Source organism: Mandrillus leucophaeus, unplaced genomic scaffold (assembly GCF_000951045.1).
Source record: "Mandrillus leucophaeus isolate KB7577 unplaced genomic scaffold, Mleu.le_1.0 Scaffold997, whole genome shotgun sequence".
Taxonomy (NCBI): Eukaryota; Metazoa; Chordata; class Mammalia; order Primates; family Cercopithecidae; genus Mandrillus; species Mandrillus leucophaeus.
This window is the reverse complement of record NW_012110885.1, coordinates 30,997-49,054: the sequence shown is the minus strand read 5'-3', so window position 1 is coordinate 49,054 and position 18,058 is coordinate 30,997. Positions and strand designations below refer to the sequence as shown.

The 18,058-nt window shown below is 42.8% G+C and overlaps 2 gene segments (V, D, J or C); both read right to left on the bottom strand.

The window, feature by feature from the left end:
- Positions 1-10,950, bottom strand: part of LOC105532933 — a 31,288-nt gene extending 20,338 nt beyond the window's left edge. The window contains 1 exon segment of the V gene segment in view: positions 10,832-10,950. Coding sequence covers positions 10,832-10,877 — 46 coding nt within the window.
- Positions 10,951-17,668: 6,718 nt separating this feature from the next.
- LOC105532932 overlaps positions 17,669-18,058 on the bottom strand; it is an 11,213-nt gene continuing 10,823 nt past the window's right edge. The window contains 1 exon segment of the V gene segment in view: positions 17,669-17,799. Within this exon segment, the coding sequence occupies positions 17,669-17,799 (131 nt within the window).

Below are 18,058 nucleotides of genomic sequence, written 5' to 3'. Positions count from 1 at the left end.
TGCCATAAAGTAGAATCATTAGGTAACTCACAGTGCTGTTGTAAAACCATAGTTCTGCAATAATTAAAGGCTGGAGATTTACACGGGGCCCTATTGCTGAGAGTTTTGGTTGTCAGCTGCAGAAAACAAGACTAAGAGGCAGTGAGATAAAATTATTAAACATGCACAGTCCTCTCAGATTTAAAGAATGGCCTGCACGTGGTTCATGGAAATAAAAACAGTAACATTCAAGGTCATAGCCAATAAGCCCTGGGTTTTTACCTCAACGACCACAGAGAAGCTCTGCTAAAGCTGACTTTCCCATCTCATTGTCTTCAATAATATTTCAAAGTCTGGGAAAGATTAAGATTGGGCTAAATTTGGCCAATATTTACTTTCAGTTCATAATAAGAAGGATTATTTGAGTTAATTCTAGAGTAAAATAACCACAAATTAGCTAAAAGGTGTACCAATACCTGTGAGCAAACATAGTATGGAAATAGGCATGTTCTAATACTAAAAAATAAATATTAGAAGTTAGGATGATATTAAGTGAAATTCAGTTGAGTTGTATTGATCTGCTTATTATTGTGTTATTGTATAGTTAATACTCAATAGATTTTAGAGAACCATAGAATAAAATTCAACATTCATTCCTGATAAAAATTCTCAAAATCTGGGCATATAAAAAAGATATCTCAAAAATAAAGTACATATATGGGAAACACACAGCTTTCGTCACAGGAAGCCTGGAAAAACTGGAATCCTTTCCTCTAAGAAGTGGAAAGAGACAAAGCTGCCCATTTATTCACTTTTATTTATCATAGTACTGAAATGCTAGCCAGAGTAGTTAGATAAGAGAAAAAGGAAATGACTTCAAATTTGGAATGAAGGAAATCAGATTGTCTGTTTGCAGACAATAAGATCTTATATTGAAAAAAGTAAACTAAAGACTGCTCAAAAAGCTGTTAGAAATAATAAACAAATTAATTAAAGTTGTAGGGTTCACCATCTACATACAAGAATTGGTGGCATTTCTCTATGCTGACAACAAAACATCTGAGAATGAAATCAGTGAAACATTTCCTTTACAATAGCTGCAAAATACACCTCGGAATAAATGTTACCAAATAAGAGAAAGATTTCTAGAGGAAAACTATAAGTTATTGATAAAAGAAAATGAAGTGGACACACATAAATAGGACATACATCCCAGATACACCACATTTATGGATTGGAAGAATTAATAGTATTAAAATGTTCCTACTACCCAAAGTTATTTACAGATTAGATAAATTCTCTATCAACATACTAATGGCATTCTTCACAGAAATAGGAAAAGCAATCCTACAATTCACATGTAGGCAAAAAATACCCAGAATAGTTAAGGCCATCCCCCAAATGTATGTCATCTACACATTCACAGTTAATTCATTTGATCATTTGGGGATCAGAGTCCTCAAACTCTTAACTCATTTCATCATCAACTCTAAACTCTAAAGGTTAAAACATAATGTAAACATTTACTAAACCATGCCTGGTTAAGATTTGAGGTACCATTATTTCTGAAACAAATTTCTCTCCAGCTCTGAACCTGTAAAACCAGATATCTTATTTTATTGGGCTGCTTTAACAAAGTGTCATAAAATGCATGACTTTAACAAGACATATTTATTCCTTGTAGTGCTGAAGGCCTGGAAGCCCAAGACAGCCGATCAGGTGTCTATGAGGGCTTCCTTCCTGGTTTGTGGATGGCCATAATTTTATTGTATCATCTCATGACAGAGACCACAAATCCCATTTACGATGGCTTCACCATTTTCCCCTAATCATCCCTCAAATGGCTCATACCCCAAATACATCACATTGAGGATTACGATTCCATGATATTAATTTTGAGGTTACATACACATTCAGTCCATAGCACTGGACAAGTTTTTTTAATTTCAAAATACAGTGGTGAGTTAGGCATAGAATAGACATTTTCTAAGAGGAAACTAGGAAAGAAAAGCAAGTACAAAACAAACAAAACAAATTGCCATAGGCCTTAAGGCTCAAGTGCAATCTTCTCTGGGCCGAGCTTCTTCCTTCCCAGCTCATTGCAGCAGCAGAATTAACTCCAATGCTTTAGGCAGAGGCAGAAACCCTGAGTGGCTGTTAGGTCCCATCCCTAAGACCCCATGCAGCCCTACATACAAGGCTCACTGGGAGTTCCTAAGTTCCAGGCTCTGGGAAGAGGTCTGTTCCTCAAGTTTTTAAGCACAGGTTGTCTCTTCTGTTGAAATCAATGTAGTGGTCATGATTACTTCTAAATAAATTCAGAGTTTATTTTTCTTTCCTCTGGAAGAATGGTGCACATTTGCAACCAAGTAGCTCCATCCTCTTAAATCCGAAGAATCTGACAGTATTCATCCATTTTGTCTCATCTTCATCCTCGTTCTTTAAAACCTGCAGGATTTATTCTTCTATAATACCATAAATTCTTTATCAAGTGATATTATAGCCCCATACTCACTGTTCTCTTCCAAACACACTTTCTGATTTTTGCAACATGGATAGGTTGAGAATTTTCCAAGCCTTTAAGTTTTGGATAGTTTCCCCCCTACAATTTTATCTTCAATTCATCTCTCTCTTAGTATAATCACTCAGAAGAAACCAAGCCATACCTTCAACATTTTACTTAAAAGTGTTCTCAGCTAAATAATCAATTTCACTCCTCACAAGTTCTCATTTACCAAATATCCCAACATAGTCTAGATGAGATTTTTTTTGCCACTTGGTAACAAAGATTATTATTTATCCAGTTTCCAACAGCACTCTACTCATTTCAATCTATCAGAATGACCCTTAATATGGACATTTCTTTATGCAGATCAAAACCATCCAACCTTTTACACATGACCCAATTCCAAGGTGCTTTCACAGTGTTGAAATAATTGTAACATCAGAACCCCACTTCTTCATCCCAAATTCCATTTAGTCAGTTCAAACTGAGATTAAAAATGATCATACTTGGTCACTTATGCCACCTTAATTTTATCTCAGTTCGTCGATTCTGGAAATTCAAATACAAAGATGCTGGCAAGATAGATTTTATTTTGAGGCTTCTACTGTTGGCTCAAAGCAACCACCATATTGCTATTTGGTCACATGACATCTTCATGTGGTGTGGTGTATGTGTGTGTCTGTGTGTGTGTTAAGAGAACGAAGGGTTAGGAGGGAGAGAGAGAGAAAGAGAGAGAGAGAAAGAGAGAGAGAGAGAGGCTCTGGTGTCTTTACCTATACAGGCAATAATTCCATCTTAATGATTACACTCCCCTAATATGCTGCACAATTAAATACCTTCTCTGTAAGTCCATTATTGAATTGTAAAGAAATACCTGAGGCTGGGCAATTTATGAATGACATCGTTTTTATATCGCTCATGGTTGTGCAGGCTGCACAGTGGTGCTGGTATCTGTTTTTGCTGAGGGCCTCAGAAAGCTTACAGTCAAGACAGCAGGTGAAGGGGAGCAGTAGTGTCACATGGCAATAGGGGGGAAGAGAAGAAAAGGAGGTGTTACCAGGCTCTTTCAAACAATCAGCTCTTATGTGAACTCAGTATAGCTCACTCGTCACCAAGGGATAGCACTAAGTAATTCATGAGCACTCTGCCCTTAATACCATACCTCCCAGCAGACTTCACCTCCAACATTGGGCATCACAGTTCAACATAAGATTTGGAGAAAACACAAATCCAGTCCACATCATTCTACCCTTTATGTCTTGCTTACAATGCAATATACAACAATACTTCCCCAATTGTCCCTGAAAATCTGAACTCGTTCTGGCATTAACTCAAAACCCAAAGTTCAAAGTCTCATCTGATACTCAAGGCAAAGTTCCTTTCACCTATGAGACTGTAAAATTAAAAACAAGTCATTTACATCCAAAATAAAATGATGCATCAGAAACTGGGTGAACAGTCCTGTGCTCAAAAGAGAAATTGGCCCAAAAATTGGGTAAAAGGTTTCATGGAAGGCTGAAAGCTAGTGGGACAGTCATTCAGTCTTAATGCTCTAAAACAATCATTGACTCCATGTCTAGTGTCCTGGTGCAAGGGCGTGTACGCCAGGCCTTGGGCAGCCCTACCTTTGTGGCTTCCCTAATGCTGCCCATAAGGCTGTTCTCATGGGTTGGAGTTGGGTGCCTGTGACTTTTCCAGGCTCAAGGTACAAGCAGCCTCTGGATCTACCATTCTGGGGTCTGGAGGTTAGAAGCCCCCTTCCATAGCTCCACTCGGCAATGTCCTGGTAGGGACTCTGTATGGAGGATCCAACCATACATTTTCCCAGCGATTGCCCTAAAAAAGTTACTTTGTCCCCTAAAAGAGGGAAGCACGTAGTAACTGTTAATGTAATTTAATGATGTATTTGAAAGCTTCATGGTCATACAAACACACATACATGCACAACAGCGCAGCAAAGACACATCAGAATGCCCATGCAAAGCGAATGTATATCTAAACACCAAAATAACACACATGAACTTTCGTTAACAAGACAAGGACTTCTATAGATCACTCATGCACAAATATACAAAATGTGTTTTTGCATTTGTGAATGTCTAGAGAAAAAGAATCTGTTGAGAAAACTTCTTCAGGTGACAGAGATCTGTTTAAGTTGGAGATCTCACAGGAGTGTGTCTTGGAGTGAATACTGGTCTATTAATTAAATAGATCAAAATTCCCTCTGTTGGAACAGCCTTCCAATTATGTAGATTTCTTTATTGCTTCTTGAGTTGTGAAACATAAACCTAAAGACTGAGTTACTGGAATTTGACTGCAGTGTTGATAAAATTTCTGATATGGTTTCTTCCAATGATTTAAGAACAGATTTCTTGTGTCTTTACTCCAGGAAATGAATTTTCACAAGGTCTCAGGACACCGTGTTTCAGGTACTTTAGTTAAAGAGACTGATTCCTGGGGGCAGGCAGCTTTCTTCTAACGATGAACTTACTTCTTCTGCAAAGCATTCTGTTTGTGACTCTATTGCCATGACCCAGGAAGTCCAGCTGACTTCACCTCTCAAAACCTCTCAATGCTGTTTTATCAGGAGAAGGAGTTCCTGACTCAATGACACATGGATAAAGCATTGTTTGGAAGCATACGTATTCGGGTGTGGAATGGCAAAATCTCATAACCTGGTTGGCAACAGAATTAGCCAGTCTGAGACAGCAGGTGAACCAAAGTGGATGTCTGGAGGTAAATGGAAATTAGAAATGATTATTCGGCTGGGCACGGTGGCTCACGCCTGTAATCCCAGCACTTTGGGAGGCCAAGGCAGGCAGATCATCTGAGGTCAGGAGTTCCAGACCAGCATGACCAACATGGAGAAACCATGTCTCTACCAAAAATACAAAATTACCTGGGCATGGTGGTGCATACCTGTAATCCCAGCTACTCAGGAGCCTGAGGCAGGAGACTCGCTTGAACCCAAGAGGCAGAGGTTGCAGTGAGCTGAGATCCAGCCATTGCACTCCAGCCTTGGCAACAAGAGTGAAACTCCATCTTAAAAAAATAAAATAAAATACAAAAATAAATAAATAAAATAAAATAATTTTAAAAAGCTTATAATTCATACTCCCAAACAGGTGGCTCAATCAATACATAAGGAAACATAAAATGACAAAAAATAGCCTACATATGCAATTTCTATTTGTGAGAAGTAAGTGAACATCCAGGAGAGTGATTGCATGTCCCCTTCTCCCTCTCTGATTTAAAGCAGATCAAGGCAGACCTGGGGAAGTTTTCAGATGATCCTGATAGGTATATAGATGTCCTACAGGGTCTAGGGCAAACCATCGACCTGACTTGGAGAGATGTCATGCTATTGTTACATCAAACTCTGGCCTTTAATGAAAAGAATGTGGCTTTAGCTGCAGCCCAAGAGTTTGGAGATACCTGGTATCTTAGTTGAGTAAATGATAGGATGCCAGCCGAAGAAAGGGACAAATTGCCTGCCAGTCAGCAAGCTGTCCCCAGTATGGATCTCCACTGGGACCTCGACTCACATCATGGGGACTGGAGTCGCAAACATCTGCTGACCTGTGTTCTGGGAGAACTAAGGAGAATTAGGAAAAAGCCCATAAATTTTTCAATGATGTTCACCTTAACTCAGGATGAGAAAGGAGGACTATGCACCTTCTTCACTGCCATGAATCATGAAGCTTTTATACTCCTGGGTCGAGTGGGGACTTGGAGAACTTTTCTGTCTTATAAGAGGTTTGTAAAACGCACCACTCAGGGCTCTGTAGTAAGAGGTTTGTAAAATGCACCACTCAGCGCTCTGTAGTTAGAGGTTTGTAAAATGCACCAATCAGCGCTCTGTAGTTAGAGGTTTGTAAAACGCACCAGCCAGGGCTCTGTAGTTAGAGGTTTGTAAAACGCACCAGCCAGGGCTCTGTAAAATGGACTCATCCGCAGGACACGGGCGGGAACAAATAAGGAGATAAAAGCCTTCCCAGCCAGCAGCGGCAACCCGCTCAGGCCCCATTCCATCTTGTGGGAGCTTTGTTCTGTCGCTCTTCGCAATAAATCTTGCTACTGCTCAATCTCTGGGTCCATGCCGTCTTTAAGAGCTGTAACACTCACTGCGAAGGTCTGGGGCTCCATTCCTGAAGTCAGTGAGAGCACGAACCCACTGGAAGAATGAACTCTGGACACAGTTGCATCTGCCATCCTCAGGCTCCAAAGTCAGTAAAAACACAGGACTCGTGAGAACTGCTATGTTCACAGGAACACTTTATTACAGCAAAATAATACAATTCAAAATACAAGGGGAAAAAGGCACAAGGGGTGAAGCCCTGGCGAATCCAGGCACAAGCGCTCAGGGGTCCTCCCAAATGCAGCCTCCCGCACATGTGTAATTCTCCAGGTATGAGGTAAGATGGCTTGTGTGAAGTGTCGACCCCCAGGAGAGGGCCCCTGAGCTTTGTTGTCCAGGGCCGTGTTTTGGGAATGAATCATAGACTATGGAACACCTGGGTAACTGACCACAATACTCAGACAACAGCCCTCCTCAGGAAAAAAAAAAGTAGCAGGCATTCACTACAAAGCACTGTGATTAAACTTATATGACATGTTCCAAGGCTGCAGACAACCACAGACACTGTGGTCTGGCATAACATTTTAAGGACTCAGAGCTCTCATCCAGGAGGTAACTGAGAGCCCTACATGAACAATTTTTTTTTTAGGAATGTGCAGGGTTTAAACAATCCAGGCCTGCTGAGTTAACCCTCGATCAGAGGGCAGCAGGGACGTTCAATGAAAGGCCGGACTCAGCAGAGAGGGTAGAGATGGCCAGGTCAGGACCCCAAGGAGCAGCCAGAGAGACTGTGGGGGGGAAACTGAGAGCCTCTGGAGGGGCCTATGGGTGTACCATAGCTGTGAGTTTAACCAAAGCTATTGGGTTTCCCAGGAGCCCAAGAAAATGGTGCCACAGTGAAGGGTGTGGGGAAGTGGCCATAAACATCAGTGGATGTGTGCAGGAGGGGAGGGGAGCCGGTGGGGTTAAGAATGAGGAAAGAGAGCAAGGGATATGGGCATTCCTTACAGAAGCAGGTTCAGCAATAAGCTTTCAGATGCCTCTTGCCTGGACTTCCATCAATATGTCAAAGATAAATTGGAGGTATGTTTCCCATCTGACAAATACCAGAGTGGGGAAGGAGCTGGAGGCGTTGCTGGGAGACAACACCCTGGACGTAACCACAGGCCCTTTTGTCCTCACACTGCCCTGCCTGTCCTCCATCCTCACAGCATGGAGGTTCTCATCTTTGTCCTATGGTGGGAAAAGCATCTGGATCTTGTAACACTAAGAAGACCTCCAGACACGTGTAGGTGGTGGAGTCTACTATACATCTTGCATTTCCAAACAAGTTCTCGATCTACTTTTCATCAATGTGCTCATGAAGCTTCGGGGCAAGTGAAATAAGGCAGTCACCAAACAGTGAAAACAAATCACCTATATACTCATGTCTGGATGACTCCTGGGTTTCAGAATCAAAGAATTGGACAGAGAAGCACAAGCATTGCTGCTCAGGACTTCTGGACACCACACATGGACACTGAAATTCACAAAACACCCAATATAGTAAGACGGAGATCCTCACTTTCATTCAATGTTTGAGGTTCCTTGATCAATTAGGAAATACTAAAGGTCGATTTGTTAAAGAAAAAATACATATACAAAGACACTTGTTCCAGCACAGTAAGGAAGACTTTATCCAGGGCCCTCGTGATAGGTGTAGGGACCAGGGCAATGGGATTTTTGCAGTGGGGAGGGAGATTCAGCAGAACTCCAAATACAGAATGAGAACGTGGGGATTTATAGGCATGCAGCTGGGTTGGGGCAAAGGATGGAAAATCACCAAGAAGAAACATCAGGACTGAGAGAAATCCTGCTTAAGGCAGCCTGCCAGGATTTTTGTTGAAGTTAGACCAGGGTGATCAGATGTCACCCAGGTTACGGTGAAGGACAAGGAACCTGATAAGATATACAGGAAAATCAGACACTCGGTATGGGGAAACCTGGCTAAATCAACACTCCAGAATTCCAGGTAAAACCGAATTTTACAAGACAGTGCAGAGAGAGAGGCTTAGGATAAGACTCAGGAGCCTCCTAACTTCTCGTGAAGCAAATAAGCTTTATCAGGTTGGGACACATAAATGGTGTCACTTTCTGCTGACCAAGCTCACAACTAAATGAAATGAGAACAATGCATCACAAAAATGTAAATTGAACCATATTCTGAATTTCTGAAGATGGTGAGGGGCAGAATGAGCTGAGATGTGATAGATTAGGGGGTCTCCTAATACTGAACTCCACAGTTGGTTCTCAGCCATGTTCACTGAGTTCACTGAGTTCAGCACAGCTCGAGGTTCCCACACGCACAAACACCTGACTCCATGAATCTGCAGCCGGGGGTCTCTGCAGGCTCTGAGGTGCACAAGACAGATCCCACCTCAGAGTCAGCCTCAGGTAATTATCTGCTCTTCCTGTGGGGAGGGGAGGAACAGGGTGGAAGGAGGGCCAGCTGTTTGCTACTCAGGATCTCTGTACATTGAGAAAAACGATGGAAGTGGGGAACACACGTCCTCAACCTACGTTACACTTCCACATGAGATAGGCAACTCCATGCCAGGACATTCTGCAGAATCAAAGCACTCGAGGTAAATGTAGGAATCACCGTTGTTTACCGACTGCATGTTTACTTCTATGTCATCCACAGAAATGAAGTAAAAGCCTGTGTTCTGTATAGAACCCACACAGTGTGGGCCCTGAGTCAGCACCTCCCTGCCCCCACCTGCAGGGGGCACAACGCAGCTGACCCAGGTGCCCGGGGCTGCACTCTGTCTTCCATGCCATGGCTGGTGCTGGAGCCACGTCCTGGGCTCCACTCTCAGGAGAAGAACGAACTCTGCGCTGATCTGAGCAGAGCCACTGCTGGGAGTCACTGGGTCCCCGATGGGAAACTTTGACACGACTCTGACTCAGTGACTTGCTGGACCTTCTAGAACAGCACAGAAGTTTAAGAAAGTTCCTCCCAGTCCTCCTCTCTCTCTCCTTCACTCAGGGACCGACTTCCCTCACATGCGTTCAGATTCCCCAGCCTCCTTCCACTCCCCTCTGCATTTCCACTCAAACGCGTGGACGGGTTCCTTAGGAAACTGTACACAAACGTAACCCAGTCATAGAATGTGCTTCTCCAAAGACCAACACTAATACACATGTGTTGGTAAACCTGTTTATAATACCAGCCAGATTCTACTGACAAATATATGACATGAACTGAATTGACCATGGCAATCACCAGTTTTATGAGTCTCCTTGGCTAGAACACAGTCTCAATTATTAAATCATACACTAATCTAGGTGTTGCTCTGATGGTTTAATATAGGTGTTATCGAAGCCTGCCGTCAATTTTCTCAAGCTAGGAAGATAGCACTAGTTAACCTGGGTGTGCCTGATTTAATTCTAGCAGAACAGAAGACAACACAATTCCCTGATGGATGGCAGGTGCGCCTCTTTCCAAGAACTCCAGTCTGTCCTTCCTGATGGACGGCCCTAGACACGCCTAGACAGAAGACACAACCGCTGTCACCAAGATCTCTCCACACACTGAGGGTCCACGCTAAGCTTCCTCAAAGTCACAGGTGAGGAAGGTGACACAGATAGTTTGAGCAGCTCCACATCACAAATCTAGACAGGGTTCTGGGGAAACTGCTAGATGGAGAAACAACTAAGTCTCTGAGAGGAAACCAGCCCTTAACCTCCCTGGGCACCTGGTCCCTGAGTTAACTGTGTTCTTAATGTGTCCTGAGTGCCCTCTGCAGCCCAGGCCCCTCCTGTCTTCCTGCAGGGACGTTTTTGTCTGGGCTCTCACTGACTTCCCCGCACTGTGTATCTTTTGCACAGTAATACACGGCCGTGTCCTCAGCTCTCAGCCTGTTCATTTGCAGAAACAGTGAGTTCTTGGCATTGTCTCTGGAGATGGTGAATCGGCCCTTCACAGAGTCTGCATAGTATGTGCTATCACCATTCCAGCTAATACCAGAGACCCACTCCAGACCCTTCCCTGGAGCTTGGCGGACCCAGTGCATGGCATAATCATCAAAGGTGAATCCAGAGGCTGCACACGAGAGTCTCAGGGACCCCTCAGGCTGTACCACGCCTCCCCCAGACTCCACCAGCTGCACCTCACACCGGACACCTGCAAACACAGAGACACCCTGGTCAGAAACTGTCGTACAAATCTACTGTTTCTCTCACTCATGTCCACTCACACTCAATTTCTCTAGTTCTCCATAAATCACCTTTTAAAATAGCAACAAGGAAAACCCAGCTCAGCCCAAACTCCATGGCGAGTCCTCTGTGTTCAGTGCTGATCACCGAAAGGAAACACCTGGAAATCTCAGGGCTGGGCTCCTCTCTCAGAGCTGCAGAGTCAGGGCTGGGCTGGTTTTCATCAGCAGAGGGAGGGCCCTATTTGCATGTCTCCTACTATATAGCGAGTTCTGGAAGGGATGCCTCAGAGTAGGCTGTGTCCCAGCATGGATGTGAGTGACTATGCTTCGTAAATAATTAATTCTCATTAGCGTTTCTACTTAGAGATGCACATGAAGTGTGTTCTGTGGGAGTCAATGTTTCCTTCATTTACAGATGTGAATGTAAACCCCCAATCCCACAGTGGCCATGGGATATGTCTAAGAGCTCACATCTGGTGAGAGCCAGTCTCGCTGTCTGGCCTGTGTTTCTCATGGCTGGATCCGACTGCTCCCTAAATTAACTCTAGGACAGAGCTAGAAATTCCGAGTGAGGTTTACAAAATCCTCTTCTTACAATGATATCATGATATTATTTGGCTGTATCTTAGTGTTTTTCTAAGTAATATAGAAAAACTGAGGGTTAACTCACGTGTTGATTCAGCAGTTCATGACTTTTCCGGTATTATTTTTATTTCTCTCTTCATCTTTTTTTTTTTTTTTTTTACCAAATTATACACTTTTATTTGGAATAGTTTTAATGCGGTAATATTGACAAATAACCTTCACACAATATGTTCACCTTTTGAAAAATATTGACATAATCACCATTCACAGAGGAAACAAATCAATCCATCTCACAATTTTCTCTTTCTCCTGCAGTTTCACCTTCCTACACCGTCCCTCCTCTTACCAGGTAGAAGTCAGTTGGGGAATCATTTTTACATGACTTGCAATGAGTATTCACTTTGTACAGTTTGTAAAATGGAATCATACATATTTGCTTTGGCTCGTTATATTCATCGTGAGTACATACATGTGAACTGAACCACGCTGTGGAGCGTATCCAACATTAACTGACTGTAGTAGTGGCTACTGTGCCAATAAATGCTGATAAAGGTGTGGATTAATATTTGGATTGGTTTCAGTTTGTGTGTATTTCAAATAAAGCTGCTGCTCTGCTTAGAGGAGTACACAGCTGAGAAACATGTTCTTAATCTTACAACAACATGAACAACAGCTAAACTAGTCAAGTTGCAAATGAATCACTCTTTTTAATACATCAGGTAATTAAAGTTATAGCACCCAGCGTGTTTGTCAGGGTGTGTGAGAGAAAGAAAGAGGGAAGAAATGAGACTGAAAAAGAAATTCTACATAATTATTAATTTGTGAGGTCCTCAAATGCAGGGACTTATTCCTAACGAACAGGGTCCACATAGGTTGAAGAGGGTAACTTGATGCGCCCACATATGGCTATAGATTTATAACATTAATGTTATTTTCTAAACTCATAAACACTCATACACATTAGAATAGATGTAGTGGAGGGTGTCCAGTGGTGCAATGAGAAGGTGACACTAAACCCCCTCTCCAGGGCCTTTCCCCGCCTGCTACACCTGCCCTGATGCTGAGCCTTGAGCCTACCTGACCACTGAGCCCTACAGTGGTCCTGAGCCCCCATGCAGTGCCAAGTGCCCCTTGAGTTTCCTGAATGGCCGCCTCTGTACTCAGCCCCCCTGCTGTCCTGTGAACTCCACAGGGAGGTTTGTGTCTGGGCTCACACTGATGTCCCCTCACTGTGTCTTTGCTTAAAAATACATGGTTGTGGCCGAGAGCAGTGGCTCACGCCTGTAATCCCAGCACTTTGGGAGGCCAAGGCAGGTGGATCACGAGGTCAGGATCTCAAGAACAGCCTGGCCAACATAGTGAAACTCCGTCTCTACTAAAAATACAAATATTAGCTGGGCGTGGTGGTGAGCAACTGTAGTTCCAGCTACTTGGGAGGCTGAGGCAGGAGAATCACTTGAACTCAGGAGGTAGAGGTTGCAGCGAGCGGAGATTGCACCACTGAACTCCAGCCTGGGTGACACAGTGAGACTCTGTCTAAAAACAAAACAAAACAAAACAACAACAACAACAAACATGGTTGTGTGCTTGTTGCTCCCGTAGCTCAGCCATAGGAAGAACTGTTTTTGGATATAGATCTGGAGGTGGTGACTGGACTCTCGAGGAGTGGGTTGGAATTTGTGCTCCCTTCATGACCTGTGCACCTGACCCACTCCAGTCCCTCCCCTGGGGGCTGATGGATCCAGATCCAGCAGGAAACACTGGTTGTGATGAGGAATCCACCATATAAACTGAACTGTTATTGTCGTTGATACACTAAACAAAACGTGGCACTCATTTTTATTGTGTTGAGATACACATAACATAAAATGTACCATTTTAGCCCTCAGTAAACGTATGGGTAGTGATGATTTACCCATTCGCAGTGCTGTGCAACCATTTCCACTATTTGGTTTGGGAACATTTTCATCACAGAAAAGGAAAGCTCACCTCCATTAAGTGGTCACTCTCCGTTTCCCTTCCCCTGACCTCCTGTGATCTGGGATTTTCCTCCTCTGCAGGCTTCATGTCAATGGGACATTTCAGGATGTGGACTTCCGTGTCTACCTTGGTTCACTCACCCAATGTTTTCAAGGCTCATCCAAGTTTCAGCCTATGTCAGTGCTTCACTCCTCTTTAAAGCTGGGTTAGAGACATACAGACACACCACAGCGCCTGCATCCCTGTGGGTTACAGACACACAGACACACCACAACATCTTCATCCCTGTGGGTTACAGACACACAGACACACTACAGCGTTGTCACCCCTGAGGTAGCCCATGGGCACTTGAGTTGTATTTTCCATTTGACTACTGTGAATGGTGACACCAGGTACATTTGTGTATAAGGTTTTCTGTGAAGACCATTTTCCAAGGTTGTTGTCCCATTTCAATACCAACTGGCAACCCACGGCCATTCCAAATTGAGTATGTCTTTACCTGATTATGTTTTTTCTCTTTAGTTTTGAATACTTGTTTTCTCAGTGTGTTCAAGGCAGTAATCTACAAGGAACTTAAATCAGCAGCATAACCCAAATAACCACATTTCAAATGGGAAAGTGACGTGCTCATAAACTTCTCAAATGCAGACATAGAAGTGGCCAACTAACATACAAAAAATGCTCAGCATCCTCAATCATCAGATACGTGCAAATCAAAACCAAATGAAATCCTATCTAACCCATGTCAGAACTGCTATCAATAAAAGGTAAAAAATTAACAGATGCAGGCAAGGCTATAGAGAAAAGCGCCACTTACATACTTTTGGTGAAAATGTAACTGGGCCCAGGCACTGTGGAAATCAATCTAGAGATTTCTCAACTTAAAACAGAGCTGCCATTCCCCTCAGCAATCTCATTACTGGGTATATACCCAAAAGAAAACAAATCATTGTAACAGAAAAACACATCCACTCACGTGTGTATCACTGTACAAATCACAGTACCATAGACATGGAATCAACCTAAATGTCCATCAGTTATCGACTGGGTAAAGAAAACATGGTTCGTATACACAGGGGAATACTATGCAGCTATAAAAAAAGAATGAAATCATGCTTATTTGCAGCTACTTGGATGCAGCTGGGGTCAAAAATCTGAAGCTAACTGACATAGAAACAGATGATAAGAGTCAATGGGAGAGAAAATGAACATTTTGGGTGTTGCTCTGTGTGAAATTAAGAAAAGAAATCCCCGGGTACACGAACTCTTGAAATACAAAAGCCTGGAGACACTCCTGTCCTTGCCTCCATTTCGTTAGGTTGTGCTTTCTCTCATTTTCATTCAGTTAAAATTGTTTTCCTTTACTCTTGGTCCAAATAGCCACACATAATCATGTAGAGACATTACAATAAAAATAACAAATCTGAATATTATCTAAATTAGGAAAATTTGTTTACATCTTTTAGATTAGATTCCTATTGAAATCCTTGATCTAATACCATCTCTGATGCATCATACATCAGTAACGAAACTGGAGGTTATGCATTCAATTGGGTAGTGCAAACTTTCATTCACAATTTGTTCTTCTACCTGATGTAAAGTCAGTCCGGAAGGCAGAAGTTATTACCACCAACATAGCTCGCCAACAAGCCAAAGACAAGCATTAAAGCCATGTTCCAGAGGAGTGCCTGACTTTGGGATGTGGGATGCTGTTCACACAAAGAAATTCCTCACATCTTCTGGAACATGTAAAAATGCACAACAAAATAACAAATTTTAGATGCACTCCTACATTTTAGAGACCTGACTAATGTAACTTAGAAAGTAAAAACCAAAGGAAAAATGACATGGCATAACATCTAAAAGTATACATATTGTAGTGGGTTATCACACCAAGCAAGCAGTCTTATCAGTCAGGAGTTTATAATATTATCTGAATATGGAAGGCATTAGAATTATGTATACAACACAGCATCCGTCCCATCCACAATCTCCTGAAAATGTTGAAGAAAATTGTCACCCTTAAACTAAAATTGTGAAAACCTTAAGAAAATCTTGAACTTCCTTGGCCAAAGTTTCTCTCCCTAGCAAGACAGCCTTATAGTTAACCCCCTCAGGGAGACATCAGTTATTAGCCTATGATTTGGTAGCTGGAAGGCCCATACATTCAGAGATTTACCCCAGTGCTCACCTCTGTTCTGTTACATGAATGCATGACAAAGTATTGAAAGTGATGACTGCATTTTACCCACTCCATTCATCAACAGATTAAACCATCATTGCCCTACATCTTTTCAATAGCCTTTAATAACATTAAACCAGGGAATTGTATCTATTGTAAGAAACATCAGGGTAGGATATTGCTCTTGAACCACTTTGGAGTGAATTTTACCAGGTACTTTTAACCACAACACAGCAGTGAAATTGCAGAATGTCAATAGTTGGGTTCGTATTTATAAACTGGAAACTAAAAATAAATCCCTTATACCCCCGACTCATTAAATAGTCTATCTCTTGGCCTAGGGAACCCCCAAAAATCTAAAACTGTTTCCAGTCATGACAAAACAAGAGATCACACACGCCTCATTATACCTACTCCCCTTTGTGCTTTAGACACAGCAATGACTAACCCTCATGTTAAAATAGAGATCATAAGAATGACAGAACAGACTCTCTGTGGCAGTAAGATGTCAAAATATAAACAAGACCGAAGGCCATGCCAGGCAAGGATTTTGCCACTCTCTCGTACACTTAAAAGATAAACTATGTTTTAACTGCCAATAGAATATTCCTTTTCTCTAGTGGCTCAGTACGCACGGGCACTAAGACAAGCACTGTGAGGATAATTGCAGCCCATCCCCTGATGAACTGACCCCTGTTCCACAGGCCGTATCTCAGCTTTGATTGAACATTTGATATCAGGAACTTTCACCTGATGAGAGACCACTCACCATGGCCTGGCTCTAGCCATTTGCAGAGGCTGCACACTGAGTGCCTTTGTGTCTCTGCTTCTGCTATTTGCACATAGGGCCTGTCTGTAATGAATTTAAATGCTCAGTCACCACTGGTAAGTGAACAGGGCTCATATGCTACATGCGTGTTTGTTCAGTGTGCATGTGTCAGCACCACCTCCGTGAACATCAGTAGCCCCTCCTGTAACCTGTGGATTGTGTCTGTTTAGCCAACACGTTCAGCATAAAGCTTCTGCCCAACCCCTTCTTGGGAGTGTCAGTCTCTCATCTTTACCCAAACTATGCTTTCCAGCCTGTAGGATGGCTGTAACCCTTGATAAAAATATAGTCTCAGTTTCCTAATTTGTAGATGGTGGTATTTTTTATTATTTAACACAACTGAAGATTAAATTCAGAACTTCATCTGATTATGAGACTACTTAAGTAAAGTATGACAAACTGTGGATATCCTATAAGGATTTTTATATGCCCTAAAATGGCCTGGGATATTTTAAAGCAGGAAGCTGACCTGAGACCTTCAGAACAAACTGATGACTGTGGATAACGAAAAGGCCCCACCCAGGACATTGATTCAGCACCTCTGCCTGTCTCATTCACTCTTCTCTTTCTTTTTATTATGTGCTTACCGTAATAAAAACTTTTATTTTCTTTAGATCTGTTTGCTTTTCACACATAGTAGACACATCTCTCTTTTTCACTCATTTTCTTAAGCTGCTAGAAAGAAGAAAGTGTCAGGTCCTACTTTTGGTGCCTCGCTGCTGATGAATTAAGGTTTATTCTTCCTCCTCCTTTTGCCCCACACATGGGAAATCTAGTAAGAAATCATGGAAGCTCCCTTATTTGATGCCAGTGTGAGGTTTAAATCACACAAGCTCCTTCTCGTGAGTAGAAACACCCCCTCCGACCCCACCATCAGATCATTTTAAAGCCCTGATCCAGCCTCCTTTCCTGTTCCGTTGAGGAAATTCCAGCTTGGAATGTCTTGAGAGGCCTGTGCTGCTCTCAGCAGACAATAACAGTGTTGGTAAATCCTTCCATGATCACCTGAGGTGTGAGTGTGTCACCATCAGACTTGACACCCACACTAATCATTGGTGGGGGTCTCTCTTCTTTTGCATGGGGTCACCTACAATTGGAACTGTGGGCTTGGAGCCCTGACAGTGACCACCACGCGGCCTTTCTTCTCTTGCACTGAATGCTAACCCCCTCTGCCCCAAAGCCCGGCATGCACTTTATCCTGCCTGCTGCCCACTGGCCCTTGGAGTTCTGTTGACCTGGGCTGCCGTGTTGAGTTAAACACTGCACCTTTTCTAGATTTAATGACTAAATTCAGAAGCTTTGATAACTTATTGACATTGAGAAACAGGCATCAGTGACTGTGGGTGACTGTGCCTTTGGTGCGTGTGAGAAAATTTTTCTCTTGTTCCGACAAATGTTTCTTCTTCAGAGACTTCACAGGAAGAACAGGATGAGGAATCCAGAGAACTGCCCCAGAGGAATCTGTTTTATGGAGAGGAAGCCACAGGGCTGACAGGAAACCAGACCTTAACCCCCATCTGCACCTGCCCTGAGGCTGGCTCTGGTGCTCAATGTATCCTGAGCGCCCCCAGGTGGTCCTGTTCCCCCTCCAGGGAGGCTTGTTTCTGGATTAACATTTATATATTTTTTCTAATTGTGTCCCCAAAATGGAGACAGAGTAAACCGTGAATCCGTGCATCTCAGAGAACACAGAACAGCAGAATAACACACCCTGTCCCCG